The following is a 24,253-nucleotide window of genomic DNA, read 5'->3' as shown; positions in this document are numbered from 1 at the left end:
CTCACACCACTAAATGAACTACAACTTTCATTTTATTTAGTATTCCTTCAAATTTAAAATAATTTAAAATAATATAAATAGAATTCTAATCATTTCTTTCGACTTAGGATTTTGACCATGTGTTCTAAATTAATTTATCATAATGAACATGAGATAATTTACACTTAGTATTAAAAAAACTAATTATCCTGTTAATACTTCATTGAAAGGTAGAAAAGGAAATCTGTAAGAATATAAGAAAGGATATGCTGGTATTGGGGAAGGGGAGGGGCCAGAGGAGGTTCGCAAGAATAGCAATAAAAAAAGTTAACATATGAGGAACGTTTGATGGCTCTGGGTCTGTACTCACTGGAGTTTAGGAAGAAGAAGGGGATTGCATTGAAACCTACCAAATATTGAAAGGCCTAGATAGAGTGGACACGAAGATAATGTTTTCAATAGTGTGGGAGTCTTGGATCAGAGGGCACAGCCTCAGAATATAAGGATGTTCCTTTAGAACAGATGAGCAGGAATCTCTTTAGCCAGGGGGGGTGAATATGTGGAATTCATTGCCACAGATGGCTATGAAGGCCAAGTCATTGGGTATATTTAAAGTGGAGGTTGATAGGTTCTTGATTAGTCAGAGTGTCAAAGGTTACAGGGAGAAGGTAGGAGAATGAGGTTGTGAGGACTAATAAATCAACCATGATGGAATGGTGGAGCAGACTCAATGGGACGAAGAGCCTAATTCTGCTCCTATGTCTTATATTAAACCTTTAAATCTAAAATACAAATTACTTTATTCAGAGCAATTTAGAGCTTTACAAGTGTCAATCATAAACTTTTTTTTAAAGAATGAAGATTGGCCTCAATGGGGATAGATATTAGATATCTAATATTTGATTTTTAATTTTCTACTGAATGATTATGCTCACTTTCAGATATTTGGATAATAATTTGTTTTACTGATGGAGACAGTTCTGTTAAATTTAAGTTAGATCAATTATTGGCAATAACCAATGACTGGAAGCAAATAATTCACAGGCTGATTTTCTTCTTCACTTAATCAATGGTGCTTAATCTCAATATAGCTTCTAAATTCTATTTTTTTTAAAACAAAGGCAATGTGGATTTTCGCAGTTTTCACCTTGAAGTACAGTTTAGAATCAAATCTAGGTACAGAAAATTAATAGCTTACATATTAACCCACTATACAAATCAATCCCACCCTTCTAAATTTTTTTAATGAATTCCAATTCACTCATATCTGCATATAAAAATGAAAAGATTAAAACTGCATCATAAATCTGTGATATATAGACACACAGGAATGATTATTATGGAATGAAATAGTTCTCAGGTGTATAGTGCATTAGTGGCTACAATTTATAGAACCCAGATGTTGGAGCTCCAATTTACATAGCTAGATCTTATCACTAATTCAAATCATGCATTGCTTTAAATCTATGGGGGAGAAATTTACATCATGTTGCTGGCACTAAATACACAAGAAAGTAATAGCTTTGCATTGCATTGTGCTTCTGAACTTAGTGGGCCCAAATTTCAGAGAGGGAATAAAACAAACAGCTACTATTACATGCTTGGTGTAAGCAACACGAGTAGTTACTCCTGCAAAGGGTAAATGACTTTAGAATCAGAATAACCCATTTTAATTCTAAACCCAAATTGTGGAAATTATTCCAAATAATTATGGTCTGATGGTATACTCAAAGGTGATTGGATGCTTGCAATAATTGAAAGTTTTAAGCATTAATTATTAGATGTGATATTAACAGAAATCACTTTGTGTTAGCACAGCTTTCCACTGTGTGCTGTTATAACACAGTCAGTAGTATATCCTTATTTAATAGACTAATACCTTCATTAAATCAGTTCAGAGTAATAAAAAAATGCAACAGGCAATGATTCACTAAACTCTTTGCTTCATTTTTTAGATAAATTGGAAGAATACATTATGCAAAACTTCCATTTAATGGAGAAAATGACATTTCAAACTCTCAATTAATTACGTGACATTTTCAAAATGTGCAAATGTATTTCAACTAAGACAACTTTTTTTGTAAATATGCTCATCCTGACAAACCTGTGGCTTAATAATTGATTATTGTGAATAATTAAATAATTTTTCAATGCATACAATGTTAGGACCATTTTGGTGGTATCTGTAGCACAGGATGTATTTGATTAGCAATGAGATTAAGCAGCAATGGACGTTGCATGGAGGAAGAACAATGCAGATAGAAATGGCTTGTAATGAATGTCAATGCATTCTGAAGAATGAAGGATAATTACTGAACTGTTCAGAAAATTTCAAAACAAAATTGATCTGCAGGTTTTAATGGTTGAAGCCCTAGACCTTCAACTGCTAAAAATGTGCAATATAATTGGTCTCTTAGCATTTGTTAAATAAAGGGAAGAATCAATTAGCTTATAAATTTGACTTTAAATTCCTTTTAATACACTAGTCAACCTCCAGTGGCACTGTGGAATGTGAAGGCTAATTCTAGGTAGGGAGGATTAAAGTGTATATATTTTAATCCAGAGCACACCATTCTCATTTTAAAGCCATACATTGTAATTTTATACAATACACTTCAATTCTGGTTACAGGCAAATGGTAAAATGTACAGCAATGTTTTTTAAAAAATTGGAAGTAAAATGCAATGGCATTCTATTTTAGAATTATTACAATTTTATATTTGCAACAACAATCAATATTTCAGTTGGTTATAGCAATCCCTTTGCTACCATAATTCTTTCAAACCACTTATCTACTAAATTAGCTGTAAATATTAAATCAGATTGTCACATAAAAAGGTATTAATATATTATTTTGGAAGCTGGAATGAAAAATCCATAAGAATCCACCAAAGAAAATTCCTTGAATTGCGTTCATGATAGACTGAATACTTAGCATACATCTTTTAACATGATTGATATGAATAATCCTAAACTCATCAAAATTATTAGAAAGAAAATTTATAAATCACTAATTGTTTTTCATTTAATGAAATGGGGCTTAATACAAAAGGCATTTTAAGTACATTATTAAACTTTTGTTTGAAGTATGTTGAGATTTGGATATGATTCACTGTGTATATTTAAAGTGGAGGTTGATAGTTTTGTAATTCGTAACCGGGGTTACCAACCTGGGTTCCACGGACCCCTCAGTGAATGGTAGGGGTCCATGGCATTAAAAAGAAGTGGTAACCCTTGGGTTACAGGGAGAAGGCAGGAGGATGGAGTTGAGAGGGATAATAAATCAGCCATGATGGAATGGCAGAGCAGTCTCAATGGGCCAAATGGCCTAATTCTGCTCCTATGTCTTATGGTTTTAAATGGTCAGGTTGAATTATACTAACATTTCAGAATTATATAGAAAATTTAAGACAATGTTTATAGCGTTCATATATCCTTAAACACCACTAACTTCCATATATTCTGACTTGCTTTTACATTTAAGTTCCAATACTTAAAGAATTCAGTACCATTCTTCACTATAATTTATCGTCTTAAAGCAGTTTTCACAAAAATGCACTATTAATGTTTCACACTATAAAACTCAACTGACTTACTGTACTGAAAATAATTATAATTCCCAAGATGGGAGACCACCTGAAACTAAACCGAGTTAACTAACCTAGTTTGAGGAGCCAGCCCTCTCGATCTGGATTGAAGAATGTGTGAGTCAAGTCATTGCCATCATCTTCTGGAATTTTGAACGGTTCGTTCTTAATACTTTCATATAGATTCTGTTAACAAACATAGGAATTAGTTACATTTTATTAATAATAAAATGCGGATCAAATATAAAATAAAACCTTTTCCATATTTGTAAGTCTGTGAATTTTCAAGTTCCAGCCATCATGGAAAGTGACTGTCACAAAGTTATTGTGGACCAAATGTTGCAAGTCTTAACTGTAAGGTCAGAAAAGTAACTCTGATCTCATGAACAGTCAATTTACAAACTTGCTCTCCACTCCATGTTGACTAATACAGTACTGTGCAAAAGTCTTAGCTATACATATGGGCCTAAGTACTTTTGAACGGTACTGTACATTATTCAATGCTGCCTCTATCACACAAACACAGCAATAAATTGTGATGCTCACACGTAGTAGTTCTTCAGGTAAGTCACCACCATCATTTATTCCTCTGTTCATCAGAATGAACCTCTCCACACTGGGTTTATCCTTAACATTTGGATTATGTAGACTAGTATTCAGCATGATAATCGCGAAAGATAACACATAGCAGGTATCTGCAAAGAAAACTGGACTTCAGTTTTGTACTTAAATTAAAAATACATATTAATATAAATAATATAATTAGGTAGATTAATATTTCAGTATGGACTAGAAGGGCCAAAGGGATTCTTTTTGTGGTGTCGTGTTCTACAAGGACTCTAATATGTTTATGCAAAATTTGCTAAAATTAAAATGTTATTCAAATTGGTAAAATAAATGAATTGTTTTTGAAAGAAACACCTCCATATGTCACTCTGCCACTGTTCTCTCGAGGAACTACTGACACTGCCCCCTTCCGTGTCAATTTCAATATACAGCATCACCATTGAGCACATTAAGGAGCACCCAACATCAAGGGCCCCCTCCTCCCACCATGCTCTCTTCTCACTGCTACCATCAGGAAAGAGGCATAGAGCCTCACCTCCCACACTACCAGGTTCAGGAACAGTTAATCCTTCAACCATCAGGCTCTTGAGCCAAAGGGCTTAACTTCACTTGCCCCAACACTGAAATGATTTCACAACCTCTGGAATCACTTTTAAGGGCTCTACAACTTGTGTTCTCAATATTTGTCCATATCTGTCGTGGGCATTTTTTCACTTCTGTGCGGTTTTTTTATTGACTCTATTGGGATCCTATTCACTATGAATGTCCGCAAGAAAATTAAGCTCAGGGTAGTATATGGTGACATATATGTACTTTGATAAATAAGTTTACTTTGAACTTTGAGAAATCAAATTAGTTTAACCAACACAATATTCAAATATTTACTCTAGAGCTCTATTGAAAAAACTAAATAGTTCCTTATTATTTTAGCTCAAAACATTTTATCATTGAATTAAATGACTAAATCATACAAGGCACCGGTGTGGCTTACCAGTGGATTGAAAGACTCCAGGATTACAATGACAATATCTCTGTGCAAAAGCTTCCATCATTCGGTCAATCTTCTGTGCCTCTCCAGGTAACCGGAAGCTCCACAGAAATTGCCTGATATTTTTATATCAGTTTAAAAAGAGTAAATTGCTAATATTCAGATTATAGATTCTAAATTTTAGTCACAAGATAGAACCAACATGCATCACTGTATTAACACCAACATTTTTATGAGGATAATGAGTGGCATATTTCAGAATACAAGGTGGTATATTATTTATCTAGTAATGGCACTGGAGTGGCCTCTAAATCTAAGAGAAAATCTGTTTATTCAAAATATTTTTTGGTTATACAAGACAAATTTTTATATCTATCTCATTGGGAAATTGTTCATCTTATTTCATACATACTACATAAATTTTGTACAATCTATCAGTGCATTTTACTCTAATGATATATTGAAGGAGCACTTAAATGAAAATAAACAGAACATTGAAGCGTACACTAGTCGAGCAACCTGAAATCTATTACATTCTGCTCCAAGTTGTGCAGGAATTTCACAGATGTTTCATACTGTGGGCAACATATTTTCATACATTATGGAGTGAGACTTTTCAGCCCATAATGTCTGTGCTGGCTCACAGTGCAATCCCTTTAATAATTTTCCCTGTAACCCCTTCCCCCCACATTTATGCCAACTGCATCCAGATTCTACACCTCACCTACACACTGGGGGCAATTTAAAATGGGCAATTAACCTACCAACCTGCATGTCTTTTGGATACAGAGGAAATGGAGCAAACAGTTGGCCGTGCAATCGCCACACAACCAACAACAGAGATCAAGATCAAACAAAATTGATCAGAAGGTCAATTATCTGCCTCACTACATTACCTGACTTACCCTGTACTACGTTTTCAGTCTGATATTCCTTCAGGCGTTTGGGGGGGGGGGGGGGGGCAACAGTGAGGTGATAAATTGTGTATTCAACAGACCTAAGCATTGATGTATTTCAAACAGGCATTACTAGATAGGATTTAGAGATCTAACCTGACAAGTTGACATAAATGAGTATGAAACCGGAATAATTCAGTCATCAACAGGAATACATGACCTACTTGTTCAATAGCTTATCTGCAGCCTAAACTAGTTAGGTAACTAGTGACATTCTCCACACAATGGGAACTTCCAACTTCAGCTAAGGAACTTGGAGGTTGCTTAAACTATTAGAACACAAGACACAGGAGCAGAATTAGGCCATTTGGCCCATCAGGTCTACTCTGTACTTACATCATGGCTAACTTATTTATCCCTCTCCACTTTCTCTAAATGCAGCATGAAACCGATTAAGGCATTTAATACCAAACAATCCAAACTAATCTCCTTCCGTGTTAAAAGCACAATGATGTCTCCCAAAATGATAAAATTTTAGATTTCTGTACCAATCTATTGGTGCAAGATTATGCAACCCAAATTGTGCATCGATCTTCTTTGTACATTCCGTTTCTACCACATACTACTATATTAATCACAATCACATAATCATAATAAAATCGAGCCAGTACAGTTTCATTCTGATACTGTGGTGAACCTATTAGAATACTGAAATGATAGATCAAACTAATGTAGCGCTTTTGGTTAAAAGGTAGTCAGCTTTCGTAACAATATCTGGCTCCATCTACACCCAGCAATTTACGTACAGCAGATTTTGGTTAACTGATGCAGCCACTTATTAGGGACAACCATTAAAAAACAAAATCTAATCAAGAAAATAGCTGGGATTCCTTTTGTTTATTTCGGACACCATGCCACTTAACTGGGACGGGAGACTGTTGCCAAACAGCTTCTAACTAGTCGTGTTGCACTCGTGTAGCCATTAGACACTAAACTCTGCTTAGAGCCAACAATTTTTAAATAGTGTCAGTTGCGTGTGTTTGTGTTCAAAAAGCAGTGATTTCTGTCATTGATGTTTAGTGAGAAATAAACAGTAAGACAATTCAGAACTGTTTTGCTCACTGCGGTTCCAAGCATTCAGGCTTGGAGATGCCAGAAATGGCTGAAAGTGAAAATAAAATGATTTCAATACTTCAGCAAGTTAGGAACAACAAAAAACCAAGGTATCAACAATCATCTTGTATATTACAATGAAAATAAAGGTTTGGAGGATGCAATAATCAAAAGCATTGTATGAAGTCAGTCCATTATCTGCACTAGGTGTCTGTGTAGTTCTTGTTCATTTACAATCAATAAAAGAACAGTAGCACATACTGGTTGAATTCCTCCATTGATAACTATTAGGAACTTATTATTACTAGGAACAGTTTTATAATACGGTGGTAACATTGGTAGTGCTCCAATTTGTTCTGCATTTCATTTAAGTACATAATTTGTTACTGTACTCAGTGAATCTTTTTTTAAAATATATATCTTTTTAACTATTTCCATGAAACTCTGGCTAATTGGGACAGCAACAATTACAGCAAAATATACTGGCCCTGTCGTGTCACAATTAACTGGAACACTATTTTAAATAGCTATACAGGATTTTGCATAAAAACTCCATTTATTGACAACAGCTAACTGAGTTGTTAATTAATTACAAATTTATTTAGAGGTGTGTAACATGCAATTGAATAACACAATCAAGAATATTTTAAGATTGATTTTAATTTCTGTAAAGGGTTCGGACTAAACATTCATTTGATAAACTTACCATCTATTTTAATCTTATAATTAGCCCACTGTCACTTCCTAGACAGCAGGCCACTATTGATGAGCAAAATATCTGCAAATTACTTGAGGATTGAAAAAAAAAACATGACAAACACTGCTAGGCAGCTTAAATGCTAATATCTTTTTTTTTGCATTTCATTACTAATCATTCTTACCGCAAAGCCTGCACCAGATTTAAGTCTGTGAATTCATGAAGCTCCACAAATGCATGAAGAACTTTGACATTGAATTCATCCCTGTAAGAGGTCAGAATACAACTTTTACAGAAGGTATGTTACATTTTTACATCACTTAGAATAATAGCGCAATGAAATAATATTGTCCTTCATGTGATCAGACCAAAAACTCTCAGCATTACATCTGTGAGGCAACAGCCATTTTGAGGCTTCAGTTTTATTTGCAATCAACATGTGAGCTGCTGTTACTTTAAAGCGGAATGCTACTCCTCTCATAGTTGGAAATTGGGCTCTTTATGCAGATAGTCAGATGGAGGACACAATACTGTGGAGGCCTCCCAATAGTGGCAAGCACTCATTACCGACCATTGAGTTATTCACCAATAAACCACTGACCACATCCTCAAGGAGGGCTGGCAAAAGAAAGCAGCATCCATCATCAAGGAACCTCACCATCCAGGTCACGTTCTCTTCGCACTGCTGTCTTCAGAGGGGGAGGTATGGAAGCCTTAGGTACTACACCACCAGGTTCAACCACCATTATTACCCTTCAATCAGCAAGCTTCTAAACCAGCATGGATAACTTCACTCACAGCAACACTGAATGGTTTCCACAAGTTATGGACTTACTTTCAAGGACTCTACAACTCATGTTCTCAGTACTATTTATTATTAGTTTTTTTTGTGTTTGTAGTTTATCTTTTGTGCATTGTTTGTTTGTCCATCTTTGGTTTGTGTGTAATTTTTCCATTGATTTTATCGTAATTCTTTGTTGTACTGAGAATGCCCACAAGAAAACGAATCTCAGGGTAGTATATAGTAACATACGTACTTTGATAATAAATTGACTTTGAATTTTGAACTTTGATTATTGTGGATTTATTTAAAGTAATATTTTTCCTATGAACCATTGAAACCTTCCTGCCTTTTGTTTCTAAAGAGTTTCCAGCAGCATCTTTTATGAGCCTTTATAATGTCACACAGGTGGAGTTGCACCAGTGAAGGTTCCAAATTGTGTGCACGATATACCATGGAATTGCAATCTGCATTAAGAAATCATCTCCCGACTCTAGCCCAGTCTAATGGGCTAGAAGCCTGATTGAGACAATGACAAGTGACAACTGACACACGTGTGTTAGTGGGTTAGTATGCGACCTGCTGCTACTTTCAGTTAAAATGGGACCTTTTAATCAGATTTTTTACTGTGCTGGAAAGAGTACATGCACAGTATTAACGTGCGTAGCAATCCATACATAAATAAATTAGCTCTGTGTATGTCACATGGGCATAAGATAGGCATCAAGCAAATAATAGATTTTGGAGAAAGAGACTCAGAATAAAAAAAATAGTGAAGACTTTTGAAGAAGATTATGAAGACTGGAAACAGGCTGATACAGATTTAGTTTGGAGTGGAAAATAGATTAGTTGTTACAAAATACACCGAGTCAAAAATTAATAAACCATAACCAATATTACCTCTCTCCTAGGTAATCCCCAATTGCAGTCTTGTTTAGTCCCTCTCCTTTGTACAGAAACTGCGCAATATCCTCTCGAGTATTCTTTAACAGCTCATTTTCAATCAGAAATTGAATTCCCTGTAGCAAAGAATACACTTGAAATTCAATTGAAGCTTTTAAAGACAATAATATCAGTGGTTTATTTTAACCTATCACATTACCATGGGCACAATAAAATACAGTCCAGTAGAGGAAGAGGGTGCAATGTTTTTGCAAGAGAATGAATAGATGTGATACAATCAAGAGACTTAGATTAAAAATCAGCTTCAAGGCTCACAAAAATCAGAATTTAAAACCTTTCACAAATATCAAACAGAATGTACAGATATGAAAACAGATTAATTTAAAACTAATTTCCACTGTATCATTTGTTTAATAAAAATGTGCTGCAAGAAATTGGTGTGAACCTTTTGTCAGTAATGTGCTTTTAAATGTACTGTTATATAGATCAAAAGACCAAAAATAAAGTATTCTGTTATAAATTCAGGTTATTGTGGGTTTTAAAATCAGGAATGATGCACAATCACAAGCATTATAAGGTGTTATGATATTACTGCACCAAATATTTAATGTGTTGTAGCTTTAAAAATAATCAAGTGTAAACAATGGAAAATTGCTGCAAAGAAAATACCTGCTTCTTTTTCCACTGATGCTGCCTGACCTGCTGAGTGGCTCCGGCATCTTCTGTTTTTATTTTAGATTTTTATTTTCTATGATCAAAGAAGTTTACATGCAGTGTCCACTTTATTAGGTACCTCCTACACCCAATATAGTGGCCACTGAGTGTATGTTCATGGTAGTCTGCTGCTGTAGCACATCCACCTCAAGGTTCGATGAGTCATGCATTCAGAGATGCTCTTCTGTGCACCACTGTTGTAACATGTGGTTATTTGAATTAATGTCACCTTCCTGTCAATTTGAATCAGTCTGGCCATTCTCCGCTAACCTCTCTCATTAACAAAACGTTTCCGACCACAGAACTGCCACTCTTTGGATGTTTATTTTTCTTGCACCATTCTCTGTAAGCTCTAAAGACTATTGTGCGTGAAAATTCCAAGAGATGAGATACTCAAACCACCTCATCTAACACCAATGATTTCACAGTCAAAGTCATTTAAATCATAGTTCTTCCCCATTCAGATGTTTGGTGTGTACAACAACTGAACCGCTTGACCATGTCTACCCGCTTTTATGCATTGAGTTGTTGCTACATGATTGGCTAATTAGATATTTGATTAAATGAGCAGGTGTACCCAATAAAGTGGGCACTGAGTGTATTTACCCATTAGTAAACAGATACAAGATCATTTATGTATTATATTCATTTTCAACGCTAACAATTTTGCTTAACACTAACAGTTCAATGCAACAATGCCCAATTGTTAGCCGTCAATTATTTGGCAATAGCATGAAGTGGAATGAAGGCAATTACAATAATTAAACCTTTTGACATTACAGGAATCCTGACTTCATGCAGTTTGGCTGGTCTCCAACAAATCCCAAAATGTGCTTTAATAATGGAACTCTCTTGATGAAGTAGAATAATAATCCAAAAAATAACTAACCTGTTAATGTGGTTGAAAGCTACTTTAATGATCACAGAACCATATTACTGTTAATGTAGTTCAGTAAAATAATGACTTTTGTTATTTTAATTAAATTATATTTCCTTATTTCCACCATCTATCCAAAAATACAGACTTTCAGCCTGTTCCAAATAAACTTCATTTACTGCTGTAAGAAAGTCATAAACGATTAATTCACTTTGTATATAAAAGATATATGTTTGGTCTCTCAGACATAAAATGTATATTATTTGCTGATAATACAACTATATTTTGTAGTGGGGAACATCTGAAACAACTTTTGGATACAGTGGAGAACGAACTAAAAATGATAAAGAAATGGTTTAATACTAACAAATTATCACTGAATCTAAGTAAAACTAAATTCATAATATTTGGAAACTGTGTACCAAACTCATATGGTAAACTTAATATAAATGATGTTGAAATTGATAAGGTATCTGAAACAAAATTTTTTAGGAGTGGTAATAGATAGTAAATTAAGTTGGAAACCACAAATAAATCGTCAAAGCAAAAACGTCAAATCTTTCCATACATTATACTGTTCACTTATGGTCCCATACATGACTTACTGTGTGGAGGTACAGGGAAATACATACAAAACAAATACAAATTCAATTTTTCTACTCTAAAAGAAAGTTACATGAATAGAAAATAAGACAAGTTATTATGAGCCAACCAATCCACTATTTATTCAACTAAACACTTTAAAATTCAGAGATTTTGTAGATATTAAAATAATACAAATTATGTATAAAGTAAAAAATGGACAACTACCCCAAAGTATCCAAAGGTTGTTTAAAATGAGAGAAAATCAACATGATTTGAGAGGAACATGTATATTTCACAAACAAAAGATAAGAACAAATGTAAAAAATCATTGTATTTCAGTCAGAGGGGTGAATCTATGGAACAGTTTTAGTAAGAATTTAAAAACATGCACTACACTTAACAAGTTTAAAAAATTATTTAATGAACAAATATAAAATACATGATTTAAAACGAATGGGAGCAATGTAAATAAATGATATCTGTAATTGGATTTCATGTTAAAAGATTATGAATTTTTTTGTTTTTGATGTAATGATTGATGCCAAATATGTTATTGTATAAGTCAGAGGGGTAGGCGTAATGAGCTGTAGCTTCAGCCTACTTCCTTTCAGTCTGTTTTAAAGAATATCAATTTTTTTGTTGTAATTTGTCCTATGAAATCATCGTTATAAATGATGCTTTTTGTTATGTTTGTACTGACCGAAATAAATTAATTTCATTCAATTTCATTCATAGTGTTAAATAGATTGTAAAAATTTCTCAAATCATTTTGCACAAAAATGCTTTTCAAAAAAGATAGCTAGCATGTCAGTACCATAACAGCTGTAAATAAAAATACTGTTACTATGACTGAAATCTGAACATACAGTAGTGAAGAAAGATGTTACTAATTTATTGCGTAGTTCAATACCTCTCACCACTTCCAAGATCTGTAACATTTTTTTCCTACACATGTAACTTCTGTAGCAAATATGTACACAGACAAGTATGCTAATAACATCATTAAATCTGAGGATTCATGTAATAATAGCAGTGCATTTACAGCTAAATGCCTTAAATATTATGATGTATAAAGAATTAGATGCTGCCATCATTTTTCATGAAGAAATTAAATTTAAAAATACAATTAGTTCCCTTTTTGCATAAAGTATTAAAAAAGCATTGCTATTTATTTGGAGGTATTCGCAAAAACAAATTACAGGAATTCATTTGGGATTCCCACTTTGAAAATGATCTTTGACAGATGTTTTCAGAATGAGTTTCAATTAGCCATCCTAGTTTCAAATCAATATGTTCCATGCTTTGAAAATAAAATTGCCTGTATTGAGTGCAAAGCCTGTAAATGCTAATTAACAAATCGTGTAAGATGGCATAAATAACATCATAGAATAATGCAGATCTATCTTTGAAATCCTGAGCAATTTCACTGAAGGTGGCAAGAAGAATAACAGCTCATCATTAAAAAACTATCATTGAGGACAAGTAATAAAACTTGCCCTTTTCCCAATTTACAAAGAACATATCTTTACCCGCTTAATATTAACTTCATTCGTTGATACTTATCAACTGTTTAAAAATCATAAGCCTCTGAGACCAGTGTTGCTCCAATGTTCTGTGACCTAGATAAATGTCAACTTGAAATTGTGATTGAAAAATTGATTAACCTTTATCAAATCTATATCATCTGCCCCCCCAATAGAGCAAGCAAGAACCAAAACATGAAAAATTGCTCACAGTTTGCTGAAAGGAGCAGCCTTGATGGATTGAAATAGGTTTGTCATATTTACTTCTCCCCCATACTCATGGATGAACTAAGGACAAATGTCTCACAAAACTGAGAGAGATTAAGGACTCCCTTGTACCAGAACCTCTCCTTTGTATGATCATTGACTTAACCCAATAGCTGTTGTGACAATTAATGACGTCTATGTGCATGTTCAGCAATATAATGACAAGACACAACCTCACTCAAAACACTGACAACATGGAAGCAACAAGATTTCTTACCTTCTGGGATCCATATTGAATTTCTTCCGGCCCATGGCCACTTGCTTATTTCGTTGCATATTTTTTTCTGAAAAATGAATTAAAATTACACATTAATTGAAAAGGACAGCCACTGATCACTAAAATGTGCCATAAAAAGAGAAAATGCTGGAAATACACAGTAGGTCAGGCTGCATCTTTGGGAAGAGAAACAAGAGTGGGCATTTTGGGTCAAAGACCCTTTGATAAAACTGGGAACTTTATTAAGCTTTGATGTTTTTTTTAAATTATCAACTACTGAACTTGTATTTGACTAAAGACAATATAAAGCCAATCATAACGTATAATGATGTATAAGATCATAGATGTATAAGATGATGAGAGGCACTGATCGTGTGAATAGTCAGAGGCTTTTTCCCAGGGCTGAAATGGTTGCCATAAGAGGACGCAGGTTTAAAGTGCTGGGGAGTAGGTATAGAGATGTCAGGGGGTAAGTTGTTTTTTTTAAAAAATGCAGAGAGTGGTAAGTGCGTGGAATGGACTGCCGGCAACAGTGGTGGAGGCGGATACGATAGGGTCTTTTAAGAGACTTTTGGATAGGTACATGGAGCTTAGAAAAACAGAGGGCTATGGCTAAGCATAGTAATTTCTAAGGTAGGGGCATGTTCGGCACAACTTTGTGGGCTGAAGGGCCTCTATTGTACTGTAGGTTTTCTATGTTTCTATAACAAGAGATTCTGCAGATACTGGAAATCCAAAACAACAGACACAAAATGCTAGAGGAAAACAGCAGATCAGGCAGCATCTATGGAAAGGAATAAGGAATTTAAAAAAAACTATGTTCCAGGCCAAGATCCTTCATGAGGACTAGAAAGATAGGGCTTGAAAGAGGCCAGATTAAGGGGCTGGGGGAGGAGGAGGAGTATAAACTGGCAGGTGATAGGCTAGACAAGGTTAGGGGAAGGTAACTCAATGGGATAGGGAGGTTGTAGTGAGAAGCTGGGGAGTGATAGGTGGAAAAGGCCAGGGCTGAAGGAGGAATCTGGCAGGGAAGGAGAGTAGACCATGGGAGAAATGGAAGGAGGAGGGGCACCAGATGAAGGGGTGACAGGCAGAAGAGGTGAAGGGGTAAGAGGGAGAGCCGGAATGAGAAATGGAAAAAGAGAGAAGGGTGAGGGGGTAAGAAAATAAACTCAATCAATATGTGGCTAAGTGCTATCTCTTGCTATACTACAGATAATAATTTCCAACAATTACAAAAGACAATAGAACCAATACAAGGCACGATAAAGAAAGAATTTCTGGATAATTAATTATGGTAATTAAATATCATATTTAATCATCTTAATGGCTTTACACCTAATGAAATAACTGTCTAATGCAGTCATACAATGAACTATGAGGTGGTGTGCAGGCATACTTTGCTGGTCAGCCAAAGGTAAAAACACCAGCATTTTTCTGTCGCAGCAGTTTTTGGACAGTGTTTCAGAGACAACACCACTGAGTGATTTCCCAAATTTCGTGCCTAGCAACACGAAAGATCAGAAGAAGAATTAGTTGTGACTGGAAATGTAACCTGGGACGTTCCTGATCCAAATGGCACAGAAACCACATTATACAAGGTATTTTATGGTTTGTTTTACTGTTGTAAACAGAGTTGGGAAAATTTAAAAAATGCCACACAAAGAAACCTGTAATGCAAGAGTATGGAAGAGACACGAGAGACTGCAGATGCTGTGAACTGCAGCAAAACCAACTGCTGGAGGAACTCAGCAGGTCAGGAGGGAAATGACTAGTCGACAATTTGGATTCATAAGACATAGGAGCAGAATTAGGCCATCACATCTGCTTCACCATTCAGTCATGGCTGATTTTTTCCCCTCTCAACCCCATTTCTCCTGCCTTCTCTAAATTCTAATGCCTTTACTAACCAGAAACCTATCAACCTGCACTTTAAATATACAGTTTAGTATTGCTGTTGTTTTATAGATTAGTTTTGTCTTAACTATTTTTTTGTCAATTGGTGCTTTTAGTTTAACTCATGAAATGTCTTTGGGATCTTCCATTGGATTAAAAAAAGTACCTTCATTTATATAACAGAACTGAAGTAGTAAATCAACTAAATGCAACTAAACTAAATGGTTTGTTAAGGCATGTGACTGTCAATTTGTTGGAAGAGACAGGTTTAATTGAGAGTCTGGAAGGAAAAAGCAGATAGGTTTACACAGGGAACTCTAGAGCTTAATACCTTGGCAGTTATCAAAGGCTATTAACTTTCTTGTTTTTAAAAAAAATCCATTATAATGCTTCACTACTAATCACCTTTAGAAGATGTAACTATAAGAGAAGGACATGCTCTTGAAGGTTAATTCATCATTGTAAATTGCCCAGTGATTAGGCTAGGGTTAAATTAGGGAGTGGCATGGCTCAAAGGGCCAAAAGGGCCCGTTTCGTGCTGTATCTTAATAAACATACTGTAGACATACAATATCAAATTTAGCACCTATTCAGAAATAGCTTTCGAATTAGGCATTGTTTAAGTCACACAAGATGGGTGCACGAAACTTCCTGCATAATTCCTTTATGGCTGACAAAATCATCTTAACAACAATGTTCATCATGAATAACAAAGTGGATTGTTGATGCTCGAGCCCTGAACCGATGAAAAGCTCTCATCACATTCCAAAAACTCCATGCTGATTTTGAAGCTACTTAGCTTGTAACAACATAATTTGTTCTGTCACTATTCAAACAATGAATTATTTTTTTTGCATCAGCACTGACCTTGTGCCCTGTGCACAAGCCTCTACTGGAAGCCAGGCAAATAGAAGTGAACGAGATGCATTGTGCTGTTGTTAACTAAAATATTATTAACCATCGGATCATAGTAATATTACAATACATTACAGAATATTTGAATACAAACCTAACCAAATTTCCCTCGCTAGAGATAAACAATCAACTGGCTGCAATTTTTGGATGTATTTTATCACACAGTATGGTAACTACACCTCTTCTGGTGCCATGTGGGTGGACATGGTAAAAAGGGAATGAGATTGATCAAATTAGGATTTGGCACTAGCAACATGTGGGACACAACAGGAGCTTTAACAGAAGTTTTGGGGACAGATATGTAAGGGGGAGGGGCAAGTAACAAGAATTTGGGTGTGTTTTTTTTTTAAAATGAATGCAGCTACAGAATATTTTTAAGAGTAACACATACAAAATGCTGGAGAGGAGATGATAGACGTTTTCTAAGATTATGAGAGGCATAGATAGAGTGGACAGAGAGTAACACGCACTCAGCAGGCCAGGCAGCATCTATGGAACAGAGTAAGCGATCAACATTTCGGGCCATGACTGGGAAAATATAGATGAGAGGTTAGAGAAAGGTGGTAGGGGGCAGGGAGGAAGAAGTGCAAAGCAAGAAGTGATAGGTAAGACTGGGGAGAGTGGGAGGGGTGAAATAAAGAGCTGGGAAGTTGGCTGGTGAAGGGGATAAAGGACTAGAGAAGGGGGGAATTTGATAGGAGAGGGTAGAAGACCATAGAAGAAAGGAAAGCGGGAGCACCACAGGAAAGGGAAGCGATGAGCAGGTAAGGAGATAAGGTGAGAGAGGGACAAAGGAATGGAGATGGTGGTCGGGGGGTGGGGGGAAGAAAATTACTCTAAGTTCGAGAAATCGATGTTCAAAGATGGGGGGGTGTAATGACAGTATCTGTTTCTCAGGGTTGAAATTCCTGATACCAGAGAGCATGCACTGAAGGTGAGAGGGGGATGTGAGGGGCAAGTTTTTTTTACTCAGAGTCATGGATGCCTGGAATGCACTGCCTGGTATGGTGGTAGAGGCAAGTACATTAGCAGCTCTTAAGAAAAGTTTGGATAGGCACATGAATATATGGATAGAAGGACACTGACATGGTGTAGGTAGAAGGGATTAGTGTTAGGGTGTTTTAATTTGCTTTTTAGCTGCTTCAGCACATTGTTGTGGGCTGAATGGCCTGTTCCTGTGTTGTACACATCTATGTTCTAACTCAGCAGATCAGCAGCATCTATGGAAATGAATTAACAGTTGATGTTCAGGCTGAGACCCTTTCATTGGTATTCTTTTATGGCTGAGCAGACTCAATGTGCTGAATGGTCTGAATCTGTTCCTATGTCTCATGCTGATACACATCAGGATAAGATTTGTTCCCAGTTTTAGAAAAAGCTAGTTAATAAATACAGTACAATCTCAGTAACACTTCAGCCTTTCCAAGGTTGGAACAGTTAATAGACCAGGCAACACCTTGTCATTGGACCAATAATGTGGAGGCAGGAATAAAACTCAATGTAGGAACTGGCAATAAAAGAGCACAATCTGATGAGTGGGAGGAACTGCACAGTGAAGATTGCCTTAGCTGACAACATGGGATGCTTTACTCGAGAACAGCAGCAGCATCACTGGCAGGAGGCACTAACCAGGCTGAACATGGTGTGCAAGAGTCTGGTGTAGAGCAACAGAAAGATGTCACACCTTAAGGAAGTTGCAATGGTAAGCCAATCCAATATTAACATTGCATTGACAGGAAATTATTTAATTCAAGCCCTTCACACAACCTTACTGATTTTTTTCTGCTGACATACATGGTTACTTGTTTCAAAATGGATCAGTGATTCACAACAGAAAGCCTTGGTACTGCCTATAAAAATCTTCACACAGAAAAAAGCCTGGTAGGAATCCCAAAATATCTCTGAATGTGTCCCATGGTTGTTATCTTAGATCATAGAACATTAAACATTACAGCATAATTCAGGCATTTCAGCCCACGATATTGGGACAACCTTTTAACCTACTCTAAGATCAATCTAACTTTTCCTTCCTACATATCCCGTTTTCTATCATCCATGTACCAATCTAAGTACATCTTAAATATATTTGCCTCTACACTGCCCATGGCTCTGTGTTCCACACACCCATCGCTGTTAAGTTCTTATTGTTTAAACTATATAGAGCAAATTATTTGCAATGTTGCCTGTTCAGTTAATTTTTCAGAATTAAGGCTGATTTATACTTGTGCGTCACATCTATGCCGTAGGTACCGCGTACCCTACGCCGTACCCTTTGCCATAGGGTGACGTGCACCTCCCCAAAAGAGTAACTCACGTGTCGCGGTGACGCAGACCGCAACAACCGTGATTGGTAGCATCGCATTTCCTCCTATCCATTTCCAGTTGCTTCTTCTCCACCATGTCTGTACACCGATGCAAAATAGATGAACCAAATCGTCAAATCTACCTGTCGACAGGCAAAAATGTTTGAAATGCATTTCCTCATCCATGTCTCTCACGAAGAAACTCACAGTGGCATAGAAACCCCATCACCAACTAGCGTTTTGGCACACACTAAAGCATGCTCGCTACGGCATAGAGCTATGCAGAAGTGAAAATCAGGGCTACGGCGTAGGCTGCGGCATAGCCCATACGCACAAGTATAAATCAGCCTTTATAATTTGGAATTCAACATCTACAGAAGAAATCACATTGGCACCATGTCAGAAGCTGGACTGCCTTCATCTGTGGGAGATGAGGAACTGCTGCGTGCTTGTTCTTGCAGAAGCGAGGCTCCACGACAACATCCCATGCACCATCAATCTTCAGGACATGCCACTCATGGACTTGTGCTAATCTTAGTTTGAGAGTGTATATGCTATTGTAACTATATGTGCTCTGTGTGATTGTATATACAGTGCTTTGCACCTTGGCCCTGGAGGAAAGTTGTTTGTATAGCTGCACACATGTTTGATTGAATGACAATTGAACTTGAACTATCATATGTGCTTCCCACATCACAAATGGCAGCACAGTTTGGGCACCTGCTACTGTGTCAAAAACCTGTCTTGTATATCTCCTTTAAGTGTAGCCCTCTCACCTTAAAGTTATGCCCTTTAGTATTTCACATCTGCAGCCCAGAGCACAGATTCTGACAATCTACCCATGTCCTTCAAGATTTTATAAAATTCTATCACAGCTCTCCCCAGGCTCCATCACTCCAGAGAAAATAATTTGTTTACTCACCTCATAGCTTATACTATCTAATCCACACAGCATCCTAGTGACACACACAAAATGCTGGTGGAACGCAGCAGGCTAGGCAGCACCTATAGGGAGAAGCACTGTCGACGTTTTGGGCCGAGATCCTTCATCAGATGCTGCCTGGCCTGCTGTGATCCACCAGCATTTTGTGTGTGTTGTTTGAATTTTCAGCATCTGCACATTTCCTCATGTTCAACATCCTAGTGAACCTCTTCTGCAGTGTCTCCAAAGCCTCCGTATCTTTCCTCTAACGCGGTAATCATAACTGCATACAGTACCCCAAAAGTGGCTTAACCAAAGCTTTATACACTGAGAACATGATTCATCAACTTTTATAATCTTTGCTTCAACTGATGAAAGCAAACACGTCATACGCCATCTACTTGTATTGCCACTTTTTGTGACTTGCACCCCAGGATCCCTCTGTAAGTCAATGCTTCCCTCTGTAAGTCCTTATATTTGGCCTCCCAAAGTGCTTCACCTCACGTTTTCCCAGATTAAATAACATGGTCAAGAGGTTCAGGTGTTGTTCAGACCAAACATCAGAATGGGGAAGATATGTGATCCAAGTGATTTTGACCATGGTGCTAGATGGGGTGGTTTGACCATCTCAGAAACTGCTAATCTCCTAAGATTTTCATGTACAACAGTCTCTGGAGTTTACAGAAAATGGTGCAAAAAAAAATATCCTGTAAGCAGCAGTTCTGTGGGCAAAAATGTCCTGTAAATGGGAGAGGTCAGAGGAGAATGGCCAGACTGATTCAAGCAGGCAGGAAGGTGACAGCGACTCAAATAACATACATTATTACAACAGTGGTGTGCAAATGAACATCTCTGAATGCACAACATGTTGGATCTTACAAGGACTACAGCAGCACCCTACAGAGCACAAACACACACTCAGTGGCCATTTTATTTTGAATAGGAGCTAGCTAATAAATTGGCTACCGAGTGTTTGTTCTATATAGAACATAGATTTGCACATATCACAGACATCCTAGCACTGATTACTGCAGAACACCTTTGGTCACAGACCCATAGGGATCACAGGCAATTTTAAATTTTGAAAACTTAACAAGGGGTAGCACATTACCACCATATTATTACAGTTAAAAGAATGAATTTAACTCATTTGAAATCTAATGCAGTCTTGGAAACCAAGGCAAATATTTATTGTACAAGGGAGTATTTTATGCAAATTCTTGTTAAGAACCTGTTTTTGGTTTATCTGCTCTTTTTCACTCTAGCTTCCGGGATGTTTAAAAGTTGAAACAGTGACAATGGAAGCCACAATAAAATAATCTCCATATAATAACTTGGGATTTCCTCCAACTTGCTGTCACTCTGCTGCAACTACTACAGAAGGATGAATTTATAATATTAATGAGAAAGAAGAAATAAGATCGTCTAGCCAAATGTACCTCATAATAAACACAACATGATTCTGCAGATGCTGGAAACAAAGCAACACATACAAAAATGCTGGAGGGACTCAGCAGGTCGGGCAGCATCTATGGAAAGGAATAAAGAATCGGCATTGTGGGCCAAGACCCTTCATTAGGACTGGAAAGGGAGGGAGGAGAAGCCAGAATAAAGTGTGGGGGGGGGGGGAGGTATAAGGAGTACAAGCTGGCAGGTGACAAGTGAAGGTAGGTAGATGGGGTGGGGGTGAATGAAGTGAGAAGCTGTGAGGTGATAGGTGGAAAAGATAAAAGGGCTGAAGAAGGAACCTGACAGGAGAGAAGAGTGGAGCATGGGAGAAAGGGGCGGAGGAATAGCATCATAGGGAGGTGATGGACAGGTGAGGAGAAGAGGCAAGAGAGAAGCCAGATGACTTATGCAGCCTCATACAATGACAGAGAGTTTCATGACTGAACACTTCCCATCACCATTACAATGAATAAATAGTATTGTGGCAAAATTCCCACTAAACTTACAACTCTTACTAAAGAGTCTAGTCTTACTGTTCTTACTGACTATCCACCCTATAAGAGGCATAGATAGGGTGGATAGTCAGTACCTGTTTCCCAGGGCACCAATAGCAAACACCAGAGGGCATATATACAAAATTAAGGGAGGGAAGTTTAGGGGAGACATCAGGAGTAAGTTTTTTTTTGTTTTTTTTTTTTACACAGAGGGTTGTGAGTGCCTGGAATGACTTGCCAGGTATGGTGGTGTAGGCTAAAACATTAGGGGTATTTAATAGCCTCTTGGCCAGGCACATGGATGAAAGAAAAATAGAGGGTTATGGGGTAGTGTGGGTTTAGTACTTTTTTTAAGAATTACATGGGTCGGCACAAGATGGAGGGCTGAAGGGCCTGTACTGTGCTGTAGTGTTCTATGGTTCTGATGTGGCAGCAGTTTTAAGTTAAATGTTGGCCAGTAATACATGGTTTTTACATATTAAATTATCAATCCAATCACTCTGAGTTGTTGTGAATTGTACCATTGTTTAGGATATCATGTAGAACTACATGTAATTGTTCTGCGTAACAGAGTATTTCTAAAAGTAGGTACAATTTTGACAACACTCAATGCAGGTACTGCGTACGGAACAAAGAGAAAACAGAATTGAGTTCTTACCTCTCTTCTGTTGAACCTAGGTTTTCAATTTCATTCGTAACCTCTGCTATCTCATCCTTCAACCGCTGTAAAAGGATTAGATTCAATAAGTAACACCACTAAGTATGCAATTGCTCTCAAGCAAGTCATTTATTAACCAAACATGAAAATCAAACAATAAGGTGACAATATTCCCTGAAGTCATTGTCTGTAAGTGTACTCTCAACAAATGTACTTTCAATTTCATTACAAAGGCCAGATAACTCTCCCCTTAGACATGTAGGCCAGTATGTCATCAGCGTAGAAAGAAATGCCTATGACACAGCTAAATATGTAACCTTAATACAAAACCGAACATGAATTAAAATTGTGTAATAACCCAATTACTCCCCATAATAAGGTTAGAAAATGCTCTCAATACTCAGCATCTGTGGAAGGAGGAACAGAATCAACATGTGAGGTTGAAGACTGTTTGTGCCCTGCTGGCAAATTCAGTCTTCACCAAGATGAGAAATTGTACGTCCAAAGGTTATTCAGAACTAGGTACTCTGATCATCAGGATAGCAGTACCATCACCTAGACTGTTTTCTGAAGAAATATTACTGTAGGAAACAATTTCTTTATAGAGGAAGAATTTCATCACATGGTTTTTAGACTTCACCACAGTGAAGTTTGCTTGATACCTGGTAGGGAAAAATATGCCGTGGGAAAAGACTGATGATTCTGAAACTGAAAAAAAAAATGTAAATCCAAAATCAGGATACAATCTTAGACTGACCTAGAATGATGAAAATAGAACTCATTTTCAACTTTTGCAAGGTTGGAGATACTAGCAGATCAAACACCAGTGATGCAACCTGCCCTATTGTCCTATAACCTGATATAGCAGAAGGGAAAATCTGAACACTATTTTAAATATCCCTCATTTTGAACAGCCCAAATTTAGTTAGACTCAGTTATCTCCCCCACCTGCCAAAATTCAAAGTTCAAAGTAAATTTATTATCAAAGTACATATATGTCACCATATACTACCCCGAGATTAATTTTCTTGCAGGCAATTACAGTAGAACAAAGAAATACAATAGAATCAATGAACAACTACACACAAACTGGACAAACAACCAATATGCAAACAGAAACCTTGCAAATCCAAAAAATAAATGTAAATATTGAGAAAATGAGTTGTAGAGTCCTTGAAAGTGAGTCTATAGGTTATAGAATTCACCCATCCAGAGCACTGATTAATAGTATAGATAAACTGATCTGTCATTTTTGTAGAATTTGCCAAGGCGTGTGCCTTCCTCATTCAAAAACATCATCTTCCATAATCCTCACAATCAATTCCCTTCAATCACAACCAGAGGAATAACATTTATTAATGGTCTCTGGAGAATCTTTCCTACAGTCAATACACAGATTAACCTACAAAATTGCACTGGGAGATATAGATAATAATTACTAGTTGTCTTTGATGAACATTAGGATTAGAAATGCAACTTTATACAAGATCCAAACATTTAATCCCATGGGTTGTGATAACATTACTTTTATCAGTCTAACCACATTAAGCAATTATAATTTGATCATGTTATTTTGACATTAATTTATTACTGTCTTTTATAGTCACAAAAAATTTTAACTTTGGACTTCATACACAACACAGAAGTCAAAAGCTTGAAATATTGCACATGTTCCACACACATTATTCTAAAAGAGACAAATTTACACCGTGACTGATAAAATTGTGATAACTGTGTAGGAGCAAAATTTAACATTAAAACAGAATGAAAGTGGAATATTAATGTTTCAGATATTGATCCTCAATTTTTTAATTCATTGAGATATTCTTCACTGGAAGAATGAAAGATTTGCAAGTCACAATGGAGTTGCAAGAGAGACTGCAGATGCTGGAAATTTGGAGCAACACAGATCCTTCATCAGG

General features: G+C 36.6%; 1 protein-coding gene across 1 annotated transcript in view; it reads right to left on the bottom strand.

Annotated features, from left to right (window-relative positions):
- The window catches only part of cyth1b (cytohesin 1b), a 174,937-nt gene that overhangs the window by 21,632 nt on the left and 129,052 nt on the right, over nucleotides 1-24,253 (bottom strand). The window contains exons 4-11 of the mRNA XM_073026540.1: nucleotides 22,332-22,396; nucleotides 13,695-13,760; nucleotides 11,424-11,436; nucleotides 9,509-9,627; nucleotides 8,012-8,092; nucleotides 5,125-5,237; nucleotides 4,113-4,261; nucleotides 3,641-3,752 (exon numbers count right to left, since the gene is read on the bottom strand). Coding sequence (XP_072882641.1) covers nucleotides 3,641-3,752; nucleotides 4,113-4,261; nucleotides 5,125-5,237; nucleotides 8,012-8,092; nucleotides 9,509-9,627; nucleotides 11,424-11,436; nucleotides 13,695-13,760; nucleotides 22,332-22,396 — 718 coding nt within the window. The remainder of the gene's footprint in view (nucleotides 1-3,640; nucleotides 3,753-4,112; nucleotides 4,262-5,124; nucleotides 5,238-8,011; nucleotides 8,093-9,508; nucleotides 9,628-11,423; nucleotides 11,437-13,694; nucleotides 13,761-22,331; nucleotides 22,397-24,253) is intronic.

Source organism: Hemitrygon akajei, chromosome 22 (genome assembly GCF_048418815.1).
Source record: "Hemitrygon akajei chromosome 22, sHemAka1.3, whole genome shotgun sequence".
NCBI lineage: Eukaryota > Metazoa > Chordata > Chondrichthyes > Myliobatiformes > Dasyatidae > Hemitrygon > Hemitrygon akajei.
The sequence above is the reverse complement of the archived record's forward strand: the minus strand, read 5'-3'. Positions and strand labels throughout refer to the sequence as shown.